Raw genomic sequence first — 19,058 nt, 5'->3', positions numbered from 1 at the left:
TGCCTGTGGTGTGCAAAGATGCCTGTGGTGTGCAGAGATGCCTGTGGTGTGCAAAGGTGCCTGTGGTGTGCAGAGGTGCCTGTGGTGTGCAGAGGTGCCTGTGGTGTGCAGAGATGCCTGTGGTGTGCAAAGGTGCCTGTGGTGTGCAGAGGTGCCTGTGGTGTGCAGAGGTGCCTGTGGTGTGCAGAGATGCCTGTGGTGTGCAAAGGTGCCTGTGGTGTGCAGAGGTGCCTGTGGTGTGCAGAGGTGCCTGTGGTGTGCAGAGATGCCTGTGGTGTGCAAAGGTGCCTGTGGTGTGCAGAGGTGCCTGTGGTGTGCAGAGGTGCCTGTGGTGTGCAGAGATGCCTGTGGTGTGCAGAGATGCCTGTGGTGTGCAGAGATGCCTGTGGTGTGCAAAGGTGCCTGTGGTGTGCAGAGATGCCTGTGGTGTGCAGAGATGCCTGTGGTGTGCAAAGATGAGACATGGTTTTGCCCTTGAAAGCCAAGCATTCCAGCAGGAGCTTAGCAACACAGGATTAACAACAGCACATGCACATAAATGTAATGGTGTACATGTACTACCGGTGACGGCAGACTAAAGAAATGAGCTTGAACTTGAGAAGTGGAGGCAGGAATACTAAGGAGTGTGACAGGCACGTCAGTAAAACCATCGCACACACAGGGGATGCAGCTTACCTGGCATGCTGAGGGGTGACTGTGGTTGAGGTCCCAGTGGGAAGACACGATGTCAACAGACTTTTGGGCCATGTTGAGTAAATTCATCCAGCCTTGGAAAAGTGACAAGTGAAACGGTGCATTTTCTGAATAGTTAAGGCCTTCAGGAATATTTTCCACCAGGGCAATTCTTGGAAAAGATTTTGAAAAACAAACAAAAAACACCTAGTCAGATTGGAAGCCGCGGATCTTTATACACGCATACCGAGACATCTAAAAGATATTATCTATTCCTTCTGGGTGTGTGCATTTCTTATAATTTACAGTTCCCACCAAAGTCTGTTTAAGCATTTCCCCTATACTAATCTTTTGTGTTCTAAGAGTTTATGCTGTGTTTTTCCCAGTTAGCATTTGTAGTTCATAAAATCATGCTACTTGTCCCTAATGTCCAGTTTTAAGTTAGCCTTGAAAAAATTCAGAGCTTCCTACACAAGCATCTTCCTCTAATAATATATTTCTAATAATACATTATTAGCAGAATATGTTATTCCTCTAATAATAATATTTCTTTTTTCCCCTATAGTCATGTACCTCTTATGTAAGATACTACTTCTCTGAGCTACTTGAGACCATAAAGTAAGTTATGCACATTTCCAGTTTTTAACACAATGTTGGGCATATATTAGAACGAGTTCATAAGCTAAAATATTGTTAGTTTCATTACTATTAGAAAATACAAACAATAAATGTTATGCCTACTGCCTAACATCTCTATTGCTGTTTCCCAGCCTAAGGCATACAATGATACTGAGAAGGGAATTTTAAAACCTACCTGTTACAGGACTTTATGAAAGATGGAGGTAAGGAATATGGACAGTAACCGCAATAATCAGGCCCTAAATAAACCACAATCAGCAATACCCTGATAAATGTGTGTTCTCCTTTTCCATGTCCCTCTATATAAAGAACATTTCACTCTGCCTGGCTCTCCTTGGTGCTGCAACTAAGGCTGTAGGGTTTTTACTTCTGGCTTAGCCAGGTGACACCTATAACCTTTTAATAAAGAAATGAACAATATTTTTTAAGTTTAAGAGATGTCAATTCTCCCAAACTCTTCGTGAAGAACTCCAACCTTTCAAAAAGATACCTGTGAGCACTCCCAGAACGAGACCTGTTTTACTCATAGCTGTGCATCCTCAGTGCCAGGAACATGATGAGAGCTCAAGAAATACAGAACGAATTTTAGGTTCCAACGTGGAATCTAGTGCTTCTCCATAAACCTGTCAACTGTTTCTCTTTGTGAGACATGTTCCATTCTGCCAGTTTCAGAAACAAAGGCAATGCTCTTGGTAAAATGTCCTCATGTGTGTCACAGCCAGAATGGGTTTTGGGCACGATTTTCGGGGGCCAGTCGTCCCTCTCTCCCACTACTGCCTGAATTTAACATTGGCTGAGCACTTGCAAGCACAGAATGGGCAAACCATTGTACGGAACACAGAAATGACAATGACAAATCTCCTAGTTGTCTGGAATCTACGACCTAGTGTAAGAGCCTGCTTCAGACATCAAGATTCGCATCGGAGGCAGACTCCATGAGATGGTGATACAAGAGCAGGAACTTTAACTAGATGGGCATTGCATCATCTAAAGCGCCCCCGGGTCATGGGCACACAGGAAAATTAACTCTGGTTGGGACATCAAGAGCTGGAGGAAGCGGGTCTTGAAATGAGTCTTCAGGGATGTGATTTTTAGGCTGAGCTGGAAGAGAAAGGTATTCTAGGAGAGGGCATTGCTTGTAACATGCGGTGCATTTGGATAGCTGTGAACTGGTGAGCCCAGGGGAGCGTGAGGTGGGAGAGTCACAGTAGGAGCTCACAATGGCCAAGAACACAGCACGCCACAGGACCGTGGTGTAGAGGTCGTGGACCGGGGAGAGGGCTCTGGGCTTGATTTTGATGCCTTTAGGAGCATCTCAGTACCCTTTGGGGGCCTAAGGCTGATGGCACCCCTGGGCACCAGTGGAAAGATAAAGGAGACTAGACGATGGCAAGCCAGTAGAGAGTAGAGGCTGTTGCCAGAGCTCCGGAAATAAAAACGGGAAGGTTCCATTAGATCAACAGGAGTGAAAAGAGGCACGCATGTCACGGAGATTTTAGAAGGCAAATCGTAAAAGATTGCATGTTTGGTGGGTAAGAGAAGCAGGTCAAGTAGAAGCAGATGAAAGTCAACCATCACTGAGGTGGTTCTTGCAAGGCCCCCGAGTTTGCTCATAACAGCGTCCCTACAATCACCTCCAGCATCTACTCATGTGGATTCTTGCCCCTCCAAACCGTTTTCCTTACTACGGTTGGGTTACTCGCTTAAAAATGTAAATCTAAGCATTCCCCTCCCTGATTAAAATTTCCTATGGGGTTCTCCGTTGTTCTCAGGGTGATACCCCTACTATTCCCAACGTGGTTGACAGCACTCACCAGTCTGGCCCTGCCTCCTCACAGCCTCTCTGGAGTCCATGACCCTCTTTGACTTTTATATCAAAGCCACACTCGGCCTCTTTTTCTCCTTCCCTGCTATTTTCTCCACTTTGGCATTTCATGTGAATTTTTCTAATCTCCATTCTTACACTGCTCATTGAGCTATCTCTCAATTAACTTTCAAAGTCCTAATTTAAACATCACTTCCCATGGACTTCCCTTGCCCCCAAACTAGGCTGGATCACCTATCAGCTCCCACAGTGCCCTGTGACTCCCTGTCACCCCACTCTCCACTGTTGAAATTACTTGGATGTAATTACCAGACCGTAGGGTGCATGAAAGCCAGGAGCTGCCCCCCTGCTTTAGCAGCGTGGCCCCCATGTCTAACATACTGCTCAGGGCCCAGTCAGTGTCCAAGGAATATCTGCTGAGTTTCATCAAAATCTGAACAACCGGGAAGATGGAAGCAGTGAGGTGCATTAAAATTGGCGAGGAACATGGGAAGGAAGCAGAGTAAGGACGGGGAGAGATGATTAAAAAAAAACTATTCCAAAGTCTAATGTGAGAGGGGAATGCCTATGCTTTTTGGGTTGGTAGGGAAATGAGAAGATTCAGATGAGACGGTCTGGGAGGCAGGAAGACAGGAGAGGTCCAGGAGAATGCACTGTTTGGGGTGCCAAGAAGAGGCAGGGTCAAAAAGGTGGCAAGAGGGGATTTTTTATCTGTTTCAAAACCTTTGAAGACAATAGACAGATGTTGAAGTTGGATTTTTAATTCTACCCCATGTTGAGTCCAATTTTATATGTTAATAGAGGATACACATAGAGTGAAGAAATGATCCCAGAACACCAGCAACGTCAGCATCCCCTACAACTAGTGAACATATTTAACAATCAGATAAAAAAGAATCTTGCCAAACAACCAAAACCAAAACATAACAGCTGCTAACAAATAGAACTGACTAGTTTCCATTTTACTTCAATAGGAAAGGCATGCAGAAAAAGACAGGAAACCCAGGCAACCCAGTTAGACCGAACGCAGGAAATAAGGGACGCAGAGCAACTGTGTAATTGTATCGGATCCACACCATCCCCTGTGGCTTCGGATAGGCATATAAATAAGGATTCTCTCTCTTAGAAACCTGTAAACCAGGAGTCTTTAACCAGTGATCCATGGAATTCAAGGGGATCTAGAAGCTTGATCTCCATTTTCCCTCATCTCTAAGTGAAATTTAACATCCCTTCAGTTACCAATATAGGTCACAAAAATCACAGAATATTAGTCATACACATTCTTATTAAAACTCCTCCCCCTTATCAAAGCCTTAGAAGTGCGTAAGATCACCAAGAGAGATTTTCCAAAGAAGAAAATTGGGTCAAAGCCAAGTACAGGAAACATCTAATCCCTTCGGATTGGTAGAGAAAGTGGACAGGTGAAGAAGACAAGAAGAAAGTACTAAAAAGGCGGGAAGCAGAGGAGAGTGAAATTCTCTGGGAGCCAAGGAAGACCAAGTTTCTGACTGTTTTTTACTAAATGTCAATGTAAATTATGCATTGTAATAAAAATAAAAAGGAAGGCCCCACTGTGAGGAGCACACTTAGGTTTGGGTGATGAATGCTCAGAACAAAGACCCTGCTCACCCCTCAATTTCCACCCTCTGCAAAGGCCTGAGGACTTCAACCGCCCTTCTGTGCCATGGAGCTTGTTCCCTAAGCCCCACTAGGAAAAGCTTTGTGAAATCAAAATTTCTTTTTTGATTTTCAGCTTCAGCTGCAAATCAGCTCGAAATCAGCTTTGTGAAGACTGGGCAACACACATTTCCGTGACCTATCATTTTACTTCCTTTAACAACCAATAGCCCACTTCTTGCCAGGGCAGATCTAATTAGCATCCACGTGGGACTCATTCCCACGTGACAGCAGCTGGTAAGGAAAGGAGTAGGCAGGGCTCCTTAGAAGTCGCCTTTGGGCAAACACCTGGAATGCTGGACACCATCTCTAAGGGAACTGGGCCCGAAGGCTATAGCACTATTTCTAACGCCTAATGACAAGGGGGAAAGCTGGACAGAGAGAGACACAACAGAGCAAAACTATCTTCGTGCTTTTCATGGTACTTTGTACAAAACTACAAATGATTTGAACCGTGAGTCCAGGGAGCTTAAGTGGAGTAAATATAAGAAAAAGCATTTTACGTTGCTAGTGGATTTTAAAATAGAATTCTGTATTTATGAATTGTATGTACCTGTTCTCCAAATTTAATGGGATGGTCAAAATGTCTTTTTTGATTCAGGAACTATATTTCACCTTTTTAAGCAAATATCTGTAGGCTTGACTGGATGGCTCAGTAAGCAGGGGTGTCATTCTCTCTCCACCAATAGGTTGTGGTCAGGGTGTGTACAGAGGCAACCGATGGATGTTTCTCTCTCACATTGATATCTGTGTCTCTCTCAACAGCAAAAAATTAAAAAAAAAAAACCATATCCTCGGGTGAGGATTTAAAACAAAGAGAGAAATATTTGTAGTTCCCCTGGAACATGCTACTAAATAGTGCAGTCCCAGCATCTGCTAGCTTGAAAACATGCGTGCATGAGTTAAACATAAGAATCTTTATCAGGTATTAAGTTTTCGGACCTCATTTTGGTAATCTTGCAGAGAAGCGTTTAAGAGGAAGGGATTTGCAGGGAGGAACACAAAACCCAGCTCTGCCGGTTAGTTATTAGCTGTGAAACCTTGGTCATTTGACTAACCTCTTTAAATCTGTTCCCACTTCTGAGAGAAAAAGAAGCTATTACAAAGATTAGAGGGAATAATCCAGGCGAAGTTCTTTGCTCAGCTGTTTCACAGTGAGCACTAAAGATAGAATTCTCGAAAAGTAACTTATAGTCTAAAAGCTTACAATAGAAAAATTTTCTTCGAGTTCTCAAACTGATACAGCACAGTTACTAAAAAGAGTCTACATACGTTGGCTAAAAGGAGTGTCTTATGAGCTGGACCTAGAGGATATTTTCAGCATGGATACGAGCCTTTTGGAATCGTCGCCTAGCACAATGGGTCCGTCATTGGGATGTGGTGCTCTACCTGGACTGCTAGGCAGTCAGTTCACCGACTTCCATCCCTGTGACCTTGGCTCTCTGATGGCACTGGTCAGCCCTCCGTCCATCAGTACAGTTCGATTTGCACTCAGAGTGGAATAATGCAGGTTTGCAGCCTCACTGTGCATCACTGGCTGCCATTGAAACTCAGCATTGACAAGGCACAAAGTTAACCTTCCCAAAGACAAACCGGAGTCTCCAACACTGAGGTGGACGATGACCCACTGCCCAGGCGGCAGATTCAACTCTCGTGTGCAGAATCAGAGGGCCCGGGGAAACCCGGGAGCTGAACCCGCTGGTCCCCCAGAGCTGAGCCTTCCACTGAGACACGGATGTAAGACATGCGTTGGGGAGGGGTTCCCCATGAAGCAGGAATGAGGGAGCAGAGTCAGTGCGGGGAGAGAGCCCTGAATGAACAGGTCACGGCCACAGGCCCCCAGAGGGACTGTGTGGAACCCTCCTTGGAAAACTCAGCCCACACAAGTTGAGAGCTGCCGCCAGGGTGCCTGACACCCCAGACTTCCAGGCTGTCCAGCGAAGGCCCAGTTAGCTCCCAGGGACCAGCGACAGCTTCTTACTGCGGGCACAGTTCACCACAGCAACGAAGGAACTCAGAGGTGAGCCAGGGGGCTGGGCAGTTCCACAGTGTCTGCTTCAGGTCTAATGGGAACCTCCTCAATGAAATATGGGGGCGTCATTGTGTCCCTAAATATAAACTGTTCTGGGAGAACTAGACCAAACCTCAACTTCCCTCTGGGCCTCCGTTACCCTGCCCCCAGAGAGGGGTCTCCAGTCCACATTCCAGGAAGCACCTCCGGGACTTCTGACGGGGGTGGAGGGTGGACCAGGTGCCCCTCACTAGGTCTCCCTTGGTTCTGGGCATCAGCAACGTCGTTTCTTGGAGGCTTCCTGGTATGTGATGCTGGAACCTCTGGAAACGGTATTTGCCCTCCACTGGTCAGGCCCACAGAGCATTAGTCATCTGCCCAGCGACTCTCCATGAACACAGACAGACACAGTCCGCCCTTTATTCCTCACTCATCGACCCTATAGGCAGAGGCGACACCAAGCACTGCCATGGCCAGGCAGGCCAGGGACAGCTCAGCCAACCTCCCCAATGACGATGAAGACTGATGGTCACCCAGAGCAACCAGAAACCCAGGATCTGCTGTTCAATCTTCAGAACCTTGGATACTGGCAACTAATTAAAGTTTTAAAATGTCCTGCCTCTGAGGACAGTCAGAAAGTCCTTCCTGCCCTGGCTGGTGTGGCTCAGTGGACTGAGTGCAGGCCTGAGAACCAAAAGGTCACTGCTTTGATTCCCAGTCAGGGCATGTGCCTGGGTTTCAGGCCAGTATCCCCAGTAGGGGGCTCATGAGAGGCCACCACACATTGATGTTTCCTTCTCCCCCCTTCCTTCCCCTCTCTCTAATCTTTTTACAAATAATAAAAAATGAAAGTCCTTCCTGAACATGCTGTTTCTCAGTTCCTGTAGGTTAAGATACTCAGATACCAAGGTGCCCTATTTGGGGGTGCGTGTCCTAAATTCCATTAATTACACAGTGCTTGTGTATACACCATCGTGGTTCACACTGCGTGTGATGGGAAGACACGATATCGACTGGGTAGGGGTGAGACATGATCTGATTTGACCTTATAGCGGTGTCCAGCCTATGGCCCACGGGCCACATGCAGCCCAGGATGGCTGTGAATTTGGCCCAAGACAAAATCATAAATTTACTTAACACATGATGAGATTTTTTTGTGTGTGATTACGTGTCACAGTGTATTTGATGTGTGGCCCAAGACGACTCTTCTTCCAGTGTGGCCCAGAGATGCCCAAAGGTTGGACACCACTGCTGATTTTACATGGATGGCTCTGACTTCTGCGGTTTCCCCACAAGACCATGGGGCACAGCGGGTAAGAGGCACCACAAGGACAAACAGAAGATCACTGCCATTGTCAGGGCCTATGCGAAGATGGTGGTGGCTTCCATTAGGAGAGTCCTGGAGACGGAGAGAAGGAGAGAGATGTGGACCATATTTTGAGGGTAAAGCAGACAGGAAGGAATACAAGCACTATGGAGGGAAATTCTTCTGCTCCATTCCTGACACCACGTCCAGGTTCAAGGTCGCTCTGTGGTGTGCTACAACTTTGCCTTTCTCCAGACCTGTACTCACCCTGCCCCAGAGGAGTGAATTCCCTGATTGGGAGACTGAGTCATCAGCCTCCTCCTCCTGGGACGGGCGTCCCCACCCCAGCCCCATAAGCTGTACTGGGACAAGCCGCACAGTCCCAGCTGACCCTAGGCCAGTGCTGACCGTGGCTGGGCACCGAGCCTGGCAAGTTCCGTGTTTCGGTTAGGAAGACCACATGATCTCACATCAAAGCGCTTAGCCCAGTGTAACCTCCACTTCCCACCCTTGTCGGATTTGTCCGTCTGCTCAGGAGAAGGGTGACACCGACTGAGTCCCACCAGTGACTCTTAAATCGACAGGAGATGGGAGCCTGATAGAGCACATTCCCCTGGACATTCTGATGGAAGGAGGAGCCACAGGTCAGAATCTACAATGAACAATTGCGCTGGAGAGATTAGATTGAGAAAATGATGATGGGGAAGGCACTGTTGCCCGATTTACTAGCTTAAGAATCCTAATTCTATTCCTGACTTGATAGAAAAATGATGGCTAGTATGACAAACATGGGCTTCCCCTCCCACTATTAAGGTGACACAGGCCTGATATCAATTTTGATATTCTTTCCTGAGCCTGGCCTTGGCCTTCAAACCTCTCCCGGGCTGGGGCTCCAGGGAGCCGCTAATGACTGGGTTTGCAGATATCATGTAACTGCAGCTAATGAACAGTTTCCGGGCAGCTCGAACTTGCACAGAAAATCATTTCTGTTTCAAACTTTGTTAGAAATATTTCTAAAATACATACTATTTTGTAACACTGAAGCAAACAATACAATTTCTTTTATAGAATTTCAAATTTTGCCTTAGGACTTCTGAACAGTACTTGGTAGAAGATACAGGCAGCTGGCCCAACTCAGTAGAGTTCAGGATTTATCACTGAATTTACTTTAAAATAAGTTCTTGGCTCAAACACTTTTTTTGATTCAAATTGTCTCTTTCCTTGAAAGCATAGTGAAATTTTTAGCCATCGAAGACTTGCCATCAATTACTTCTCATACTTGTTTCCAAAGTAAGGACAAAGACAAAGATAGGAGAGCCATGTGAGACCCTAATTATACATCTTACCTAGTAACTAACTACCCAGCAACTAAGCTTTGCTCTATCATTGTCCAAGACGGGGGAAGGGTTGTTCCCCGAGAGAGAGATTATATGCACTTCCCCCCTTTTCCTTCCTTCGCTGTCTGGAATCTCAGCAATTCTCAGACTCTGAAGTCACGTGAACAAATCCCATTATTTGACAAATTCTTCTTTGCTCACCATGGGCCATATCACATTGACACCAGCTAAATGACAAGCTGCCTGGTGGCCAATGAAGAGCATGACAGCTTGTTTTGGGTAAATTCTCTGAGCCTCAGTGAGATTCCTCCAAACCTAGAAAGAAAGTAGACCGGGCGGAGGACCCCTCAGAGGAACACAGCAGCGTCTTATTTGGGAAAGTTGTGTCCAGCTGATGCTACTTCTAGAACCCAAGAAGGGCTTCTGGAAAGCAGGGACGTGCCAGCCAGGTGGCCTCCATGGGGTACAGTAATCGTGAATCACGACGTTAATTCAGGAGGTCTCTACAGGGGGCCCAGTTGGCTGGGGTGGAGCCACTCGGCACAGGGGACAGTTTCGGCTGACATATTTCGAGTCCACCAAGGGCAGTGAGCAACATCTGGCAGAGCATGTGCCATTTCCAGGGACTTAAAATCGCTTTTCTAAATGTGTTTTTTCACAGTCCAAATATGCCTTAAGTTTCCTCTGAGTTGAGATGTTAGAGGGGATGGGACAATTCTGTAGTGACTTTCGTGGGGAAAGGGCTGCAGGGGACAAGAGTCACAGTGAGAGACAGATCAGAAGACCAATACAATGATAGCCTAGGACCTCATGGAAAGATGGTGACATGATGCCATTAATCTCTCTCATAGACTCAAGAAAACATCTTCATTTTTAAAAAGAGCATTCCACGCACATATAAGATACATGCATCAAACCATACAGGTGATCCCCCGTGTGAGAGTAAGACTCTGCCCCTGCTCCTGGCCACTCTGGTTTTCAGTTTTCAGCCCCAGGAGTCATCTATGGTGACCAGTTGCTATTTCTTTCAACTAAGACATTTCCTGCATATATATTCATTAACTCACCTACTTTTTATGTTTGGACCTTTCAAACCATACCGGGTCATTTATTTAGACATGCATTTCCTTCACTGATTCATCCAGAGAAAGTCAAGACCTCAGGAGCAGTTTAATTCAAGGCCAAGGGCAGAGGCTGCCCAAAGGCTACTTCGCTTTCTCTACTCTGTTGTCCAAATTCCCGAGGTGTTGAAGAGATGACATGGTGTGTCCCTCAGTGGAAGGGACAGGGGAGTGACTCTGAGAAGCACCAAGGCAGAGAGGAGAGAGTCCTATGACTGGATAGGGTGGAGAGGTTTTGCAAGCAGCCCAGGACCCACTACCTGGCCCCAGTCCTGCTGGGAAGGTGGCCAACTCCCAGAGGTGGACCTGTGTTGGGCTCAGGGAGGCTGGCCCCTCGGCCCTGGGGCTCCGCCTTTACAGCCTCTCGGGAATGGAAGGGACATCAGATGGATTACGCTGATGGCTTCTAGGTAACCGGCGAGTACACTGTGCATTGCCACAGGCCTCCAGGTGGTCTGCTGCTGGGAAAGACTCTGGGAGTTTGTACAGCCTCGGAGTCAGCGCTGAGACTGAACTCCTGCCAGCCACCAGCCTGGCAGGGCAGTGACAATTTGGAATCTGACATAATGATATAAGTGGCATTTCTTTTAAATCTGAGGTTTGGGGCTGAGATTTGTTCCCATCACACAAATGTGGCATTTGGTCTTACAGTGGGCCGGACAGACGCCACGATCCTGAACCATACCCCAGCCCGCAAAGCGTACACTCAGAGAATCCCCATGGTCTACACCGAACGTCCTTTGGCCACAGCCGGCACATTCTGGCCTGGACCAGAGGCCTCATTATGAAACACTCTGCAAGCAAGAAGTGGTGGTCTCTCACCCGTGAGAGTTTGAACATAACCCACATCTGTCTTCCTGCACAAATAAGCCTTTGTCCCTCTCTGAAGTCAGAGTTGTAACATACAAAATTAAAATTCAAAAACATTCCCAAAACAAACTCATCCACCACGTGACAAAGAAAAAACCCCAATCACACAACGAAGAAAGTGTAAGTTCGTTAAAACGCACACATACTTATGCACACAGACACTTAGGTACGGATGCAAAACAGAAAGCTCGTGTAAAACTTAGCCCATCCCATACAACCCCTCACACAACATCCATGCAGTTCCCACTAATTTCTGACACAGAAATCTCAGAGGAGGAGTGGGCTCTGGGCTAAGCTGTCATCTGCTCTTTTCTTGTTATCAGTTTGGAGGGCAAAGTTGCGGTCAGTGGCTTATTCATTCCTGGCGAGGGATTGAAAATGTCACCGAAAAGGAAGGCCCAGCTGCTCGCGGTTCGTGTGGTCTGCACACAGAACACCAAGCCAAACCCTCCTATGTTTTAACTATCTAGCAACCTGCTGCACTGCGTGGAGCTGGGGCTTCCGTTTCAATGACGTTTTCAATCCCTTGCCAGGAATGAATAAGTTCACAAGCAGGATGAACTTTTGGATTGGACAGCTGATCACTATCTGTCAAAAGAACCCTACTGTTCAACTTAGGAAAATGCACATTAATACCCAGACAGCCATTGTGAAATAACTGAAAATTTATATTGCTCTTTGTCCTCGATTCCTGACACAGGGCTCCTGAAACTCTTGAACTCCCTGGGTGGGAGGAGTGTCTTTGTTCTAAGGAGGTGACTCTGAGTGGCTTCCTGGGTCGGGGCTGGTCCCCAGAGAGACCAAGCCACGAGTGGAAGCTTGGAATTTCCAGCCCTGCCCCCACCATTGTCTTGAGAAGGAGAGCCAAGTGGAGTCAGGGATGGGTCGAGTCTATGTGACGAAGTCTCCATGGAAATACTACGGGGTATGGAGAGTTTCTGGGTGGCTGAACCGACCCGTGAGTGTGACCCAACCCCACTGCACAGGGACAAAGGCGCCTGCATTCAGGAGCCTCCCAGACACTCCGAGTCTTCATCTGAAAACCGCATGCCTTCCGTGGCCAGAAGTAACGGAGCGGTGAAGGAGACACACAGGAGAGAAAAACTGTTTCTTTTTCTCTAATACATTCATATCTTGAAAGATAACAAAGATGATGATGACAAAGATGATGATATCGATTAGTCATGGCTGGCACTTACTGAGTGTGCCTATGTGCCAATGACTTTGCAGACGTGATCGTACCACCTTGTGACACAGGTGTCAGTGCTCCTACTTTTGAGATGAAGACAATGAGGTTCGGGGAAATAGTGGAGTGGAGGAGGCCCAACATCACAGGTCAGCAGCTGAATCCATTTTCAAACCTTGCTCTGTCTGGCGCCCAGACCTGCCCTGCCCAGCACGTTCCCTTCGGAGGCCTCTCTCCCAAGTGTGCACAGGACTGTGCCAGGGTGACCGTGACAAAGCCAGCCAGCTGCTGCCTGGGTGAGGACGACATTGTGAACACTGACACTAACACACCGCAGTGCGTGGGGCTTCTCCTTTGCTCGCCTTTTGTGATATAATAAAACACATTTATTCCCCATGCCCATAGGTATCTATAACCCATCCTCCTGGGTTTCTAACCCTGAAAGGACCATGCTAATTAGCCAAATGTAGCTCCAGTTTTCTCCAGCAGCTGTTGTCTGTCCTTTAAAAGAGTGTTCAATGCTCGGGGGACTATAATTTCTCGCCTTGAACTCTTGATGGATGTAGGTGTATTTTAAAACTTACGAGCCCTATTATAAAGTATAATAGTTATTAGGTACTACAGACACAAGAAAAATGAACACTGAAGTGTTCTATGAAGTTTCTTATAAATATGTAAATATTTTAAAGAGTGAGCAATAAACCTTTCATTCATATTCACATTATAATTAACTTTTTAATTTAAGTAGCATCCCAGAAGCTATAAATTCAGGCCCCAGATTCACTTCCAAATCACCTTCTAATTTATATTTGCTCTCATAACAAGCAGTCTATGAAAAACTTCAATCTTGCAGTTCTCTAATCTAGGAAGTTTAAAAATTCATAAGATATAATTAGAATCTGCATGGGAGACATGAGGGCTTAGGAAGAGGAATGTTGAACTAGGTCGTCGGAACTTGGTTCTGGGCCAAAGTCTGTCTGCTGCTCAAGTTATTTCTTTGAAAACAACTTCACCTATAAAACAACGAGGGTCCCAGAGACACCTTTCAATGCCCCTTCCAGAGTTAAGAATTCTAAGTTACAGATTTCTAAACTCAGAAAACTATTTAAAGTCATTACAAATATTACTAGTTGTATGTATATGTGTGTGTATATATAGCATTATATATAATACCCACCCTTCAGCTTGAACATGCCACAAACCCTCTTCTGTATTTGATTATGGTGGGATCTTTTTTTGGGGGGGAGGGTCAAAAGGAGGGAGGAGAATGAGAAGACGGAAGGAAAAGGTAGGGATGAAATTAAACTCTAAGGCAAAAATAGAAAAGGGAGAAAAACTTATAAGCCATCATGGGAACACTGGTGTCCTGGCATTGCCACCAGAGAGGAAGGTGACATTTAGCAAATGGAAACTTGAACGGAGAGAAAGGATACACTCAAGAACGGGAGGCCATCAAGAACAGATGACTGTTGTTCTGTGATTCAAACTTTATTACAGGAAAATGCTCCCCAACTTTATTCCCTCCATGATTTTCTAATTGGAATTCAGTCAGTCGCTTCTGATCAAGTTTTAGGATGAGAATTTCCAAGGCTTTGATTATTGGTCAATATATACTGACCAACTGGTCAATATATATTATTTTGAGCCACTTCCCATCTGAGTGGAATCGCTAACTTATTGGATTTTTTTTTTTATTCTTAGAGTATGGAAGAATATTCTACCTGGAGAAGGTCACAGAGAACATCTTTTCATGATAAAAAGCAAAGGCACCATATAAATTTGAATCAGGACACTCCACAGTTCTTTCACGGTCCACATTTAAATGCCAGATCTTGCTTGGCTATAGGATTGATTATTTTCAGCCGAAAGTCACCCTCAGCAGGGGCTCTCAACTTTCTTGTGTTGCCTGCTGGGCCTAAGTCAGCAACTCTGGTTGTAACAAGATGTTATCGAGTATTAGAGACCGCAGCACGGGCCGTTTCAGCCTGGTCTCATGTTCCCTAAACGCACATGCTGTGAGCTGACAGTACATCATTTGGGCACCTGCCTCTCTCTCTTCCACAAGTGATGGGCAGACATATGTGACTCCTGTCTCTTGGATACGTTCCCAGAGATATCAATGAAATTCTTTTACTTCGCTTCCATCCAGCACTTAATAGAACCAGATCCTCCTGAATCCAGGTCACTTCCGCTATAATACAAAAACTACTGACTGGTCGATAGTTTCTTTTATTCAATTCATATGAATAAATGTGGGCAGAACACTTAGCTTCTATGTACCGAGACAGGAGAGGCAGATAGATAGGATCTTAGTATGGAGTGAAGTGTTATCTGCAACTGAAATTCAAGGATCAGGAAAATACCCTAAATAGGTGCTCCAGGCATAGCCTGCCCTAGTCACCAGTGATGGGAGAGACGGTAAGATCTGGGCTTCCAATCCTTAGCTCAACAGGAAGGAAACCAAGGCAAAGGGATGGCTCATTGCTTTTCAAGGCAGCGGGGCCAGCCAGGGGCAGACCTGGGGCTGGTTTCCACCGAGGCTGCCGGAACTGCTGTCTAGGGCTCCTTACTCACCAAATGACCCATGGTTTTTTCTGTGAAAAAACCATGGATCACGTGGGTTTTTGATTCTTTACTGTAAACAAATCTCACTGTTAACTAAATGCATTTATATGTCTTCACACTAAGCAAGAAAAAGAACCTGCAGACTGTTAGGGAAATTATATTTTGGTGTTTTGCTGTTTAGAGTTTTTTTTTTTAATTTTTAGAATTGCAGATAATGGATTGTAGCTCTCCTTGTAAGGACAACAGGGAAAAAAAAAACCCCCAAGCATTTAAAAGCAGTATATCCATTAAAGTTGGACGGTTAACAGCAGTTCAGACACCTGGGGGCCTAATTAAATGATCGATTGCTACCCCCCACTGGCACAGTTTCTGATTCTGGAGGTCTGGAGTGGAGCCAGAAAATTTTCACTTCTGACCAGCTTCTGAAGATTTATCTCGTTCCTCAGGCCTTTTCTGAGTGATGCTGATTCTCCTGGTCCAGGTCCACACTTTCAACATAAATCGTACACTGATGAATTTGTGTCCAGTCTATTTCTTTGCTGTTGTATTTTCTGGCAAATTACATAATTCCTGCTGAGCAATCCAGTGATAAGCTTATGGAGGATTCCTTGTATGTAACAAGTTATTTTTTGTTGTTGTTGCTCCAAGATTCTATCTATGGCCCTGGCAGTTGTGGTCAAGGGGTTGAGCACCAGGTGCCTGCAAACCAAAAGAACACCAGTTCAATTCCCGGTCAGGGCACATGCCTGGGTTGTGGGCCAGGTCCCCACCTGGGGGCATGAGAGAGGCAACCTATTGATATATTTCTCATGCATCAATATTTCTCTCCCTTTCTTTCTTCCTCCCTCCTCCTCTCTCTAAAAAATAAACTCTTTAAAAAAAAGTTTCCATCTACCATAAAAGACCCCGAATAGCAGCTGCAATGTTAAGAAACAAGAACAAAGTAGGAGGGATCACAATACCTGATATCAAACTGTATTACAAGGCCACTGTAATCAAAACAGCCTGGTACTGGCATAAAAACAGGCACATAGACCAATGGAACAGAATAGAGAGCCCAGAAATAAACCTAACTCTCTACAGTCAATTAATATTCGACAAAGGGTGCAGTAACATAAAATGGGGTAAAGATAGCCTCTTCAACAAATAGTGTTGGGAGAACTGGACAGCTACATGCAAAAAAATGAAACTCGAGCACCAACTTACATCATACACCAAAATAAATTCAAGGTGGATAAAAGACTTAAATATAAGCCATGACACCATTAAAGTCCTAGAGGAGAACATTGGCAGGAAAATCTCAGATATTTCACGCAGCAACATTTTTACTGATATGTCCCCTAGAGCAAGGACTATAAAGGAAAGAATAAACAAATGGGATCTCATCAAAATAAAAAGCTTCTGCGCAGCTAAAGAAAACAGCATTAAAATAAAAAGACAACCAACTGTATGGGAAAACATATTTGCCAATGATACCTCAGACAAAGGTTTAATCTCCAAAATATACAAAGAACTCACACGACTTCACTCTAAGAAGACAACTAACCCAATTAAAAAATGGGGAAAGGACTTGAACAGACACTTCTGCAAGGAGGACATACAGAGGATCCAGAGACACATGAAAAGATGCTCAATATCACTAGCTATCAGAGAGATGCAAATTAAAACTACAATGAGATACCACTTTACACCGGTGAGAATGGCTATCATAAACAAAGCAATAAACAACAAATGTTGGAGAGGGTGTGGGGAAAAGGGGACTCTGGTCCACTGTTGGTGGGATTGCAGACTGGTACAACCATTATGGAAAACAGTATGGAATTTTCTCAGAAAACTAAAATTGGACTTGCCTTTTGACCCAGCAATTCCACTGCTAGGATTGTATCCTAAGAACCCTAAAACACTAATCCCAAAGAACATATACACCCCAGTGTTCATAGCAGCACAATTTACAATAGCCAAGAGTTGGAAGCAACCTAGGTGCCTGTTAGTAAATGAATGGATCAAAAAACTATGGTACATATACACAATGGAATTCTATGCTGCAGAAAGAAAGAAGGAGCTCCTACCTTTTGCAACAGCATGGATGGAAATGGAAAGCATTATGCTGAGTGAAATAAGCCAGGTGTTGAAGGACAAATACCATATGATCTCACCTTTAACAGGAAGCTAAACAACAAAACAAACAAGCAAGCAAAATATAACCAAAGACACTGAAATACAGAATAGGCGGACACTGACCAGAGGGGAGAGGGGAGGGAATTTCAGGGGAAATAGGGGAGAGATTTAGAGGAACATATATAATGGATACATGGACAACAACTGAGAAGGGTGGAAATGGGAGAGAGGGGGGAGTACGGGGGGTGGGATGGGATGGGAGTAATAGACAGAAAACTGTACTTGAAAAATAATTAAATAAAAAAATTGGGAAAAAAAAGTTTCCATCTATATCTTTGGCTGTTGACGTTTGAGTAAATGTGCCCTGGTAAGTCTCTGAGTAGCTCCTACACTGAGCATCTTGCATTTGCATATCCACATTACTTTCAAGTTTAGGATGCTTTCAGCCATCATTTCTCCAAATAAACACTGTTTCCATTTCTCTCTCGCTTCCTCTTCTGGGACTCCCATAATACACATATTGGTTCACTTTAGTGTCCTAGAAGTTCTTCAGATTTTTTTCACTTTTCTTCATTCCTTTTGTTCCTCAGACTCTGGATAATGTCAAATGACCCGTCTTCTACTTCACAGACACTTTCTTCTGCCTGTTCAACTCTGATGTGCCGAATCCTTATAGTGGATTTTTCATATCAGTTATATTTTTCAGCTCCAGATTTTCTACATGTTTCTCTTTTTAACTTTATATCTCTTTGTTGAAATACCATTTGACTGAAATATCATCTTTTTTCTAATTTCCTTTAGTTCTTTGAGAATATTTAAAAGAGTTGTTTTAAAGTCTTTGTCTAGTAAGTCTAATGCCTATGTTTCTGCAGGGAGGGTTTCTGAAGATTTGTTTTGATCCTTTGAATTGACTGCGTTGCCCTGTTTCTTAGAATGCCTTGTGATATGTTGTTGAAAATTAGACATTTGAAAGAACAATCACCTCTCTTAGCCTTTGCTGACTGGCTCCAAGTAGGGGAAGACATACACTCATTGGTCCAGTGTAAAGACAACATTTTTCAGGGCTTTTCTGGACATGCATCTTCCCTGGACCTGTGAGGATGCTCTTATTCTGATTCCCCTGCATGCATGGTGGTTTTAAATGTCTCCAATTCCCTAAGAGTCTCACTCCTGATTCTTGCTGGGCCCCTAGTTGTTCTATTGTATTCCTCAATCAATAATCTCTTGCCTCAAGTGTCTGTCTTGTGGCTTTCACAAGCCATGCCTGCTGCTCCCTGTAGCTCCCTCTAGCCTGAGATCTGAGCTACCCTGCTTTTGGCTGTCTGAGTAGCTAGTTAAGTAACACAGGAAGGTTAGAACAATGCAGCTTCAGCCAATGCTGCTCTCTCTGGTTTGTGGACAAGAACTGGAAGCTAGGCTACCCTTCCCCCAAACTTCACCATGCCATAACAGGGGGAAGTTGGGGAAAGGTGAGTTAAAAACACCCTACAGTGTTCTACTAAGTGTAAGTCATTCTTGATTGAGCATTTACCTGGTTGCTGTAGATCTTTGACTGAATATGAGAGCCTCTAAAACATGATTTTAGCCAGTCTCTAATTGTTCATTTAAAATTCCCACAGGATTTTGCTATGGAAACTGAAAGGCCCGGAGTTCCCTTGTCTGCTATCTTGCTAACATCCTCATTACATAATTCCTCAAACATCAGTTCCTTATAGTGTTTATTTACTTCAC

At 44.9% G+C, this 19,058-nt stretch overlaps 1 protein-coding gene across 2 annotated transcripts in view; it reads right to left on the bottom strand.

Annotated features, from left to right (window-relative positions):
• The window catches only part of PLD5 (phospholipase D family member 5), a 234,341-nt gene that overhangs the window by 95,824 nt on the left and 119,459 nt on the right, over positions 1-19,058 (bottom strand). For both annotated transcript variants that reach the window (XM_037057462.1, XM_037057471.1), the window contains exon 3: positions 676-844. In XM_037057462.1, coding sequence (XP_036913357.1) covers positions 676-844 — 169 coding nt within the window. The remainder of the gene's footprint in view (positions 1-675; positions 845-19,058) is intronic.

This window comes from Sturnira hondurensis, unplaced genomic scaffold (genome assembly GCF_014824575.4).
Source record: "Sturnira hondurensis isolate 20B ecotype Veracruz unplaced genomic scaffold, ASM1482457v3 Scaffold0000942, whole genome shotgun sequence".
In the NCBI taxonomy this organism is placed as follows: Eukaryota; Metazoa; Chordata; class Mammalia; order Chiroptera; family Phyllostomidae; genus Sturnira; species Sturnira hondurensis.
Note: the sequence above shows the minus strand (reverse complement) of the source record. Positions and strands in the feature narration are given on the sequence as shown.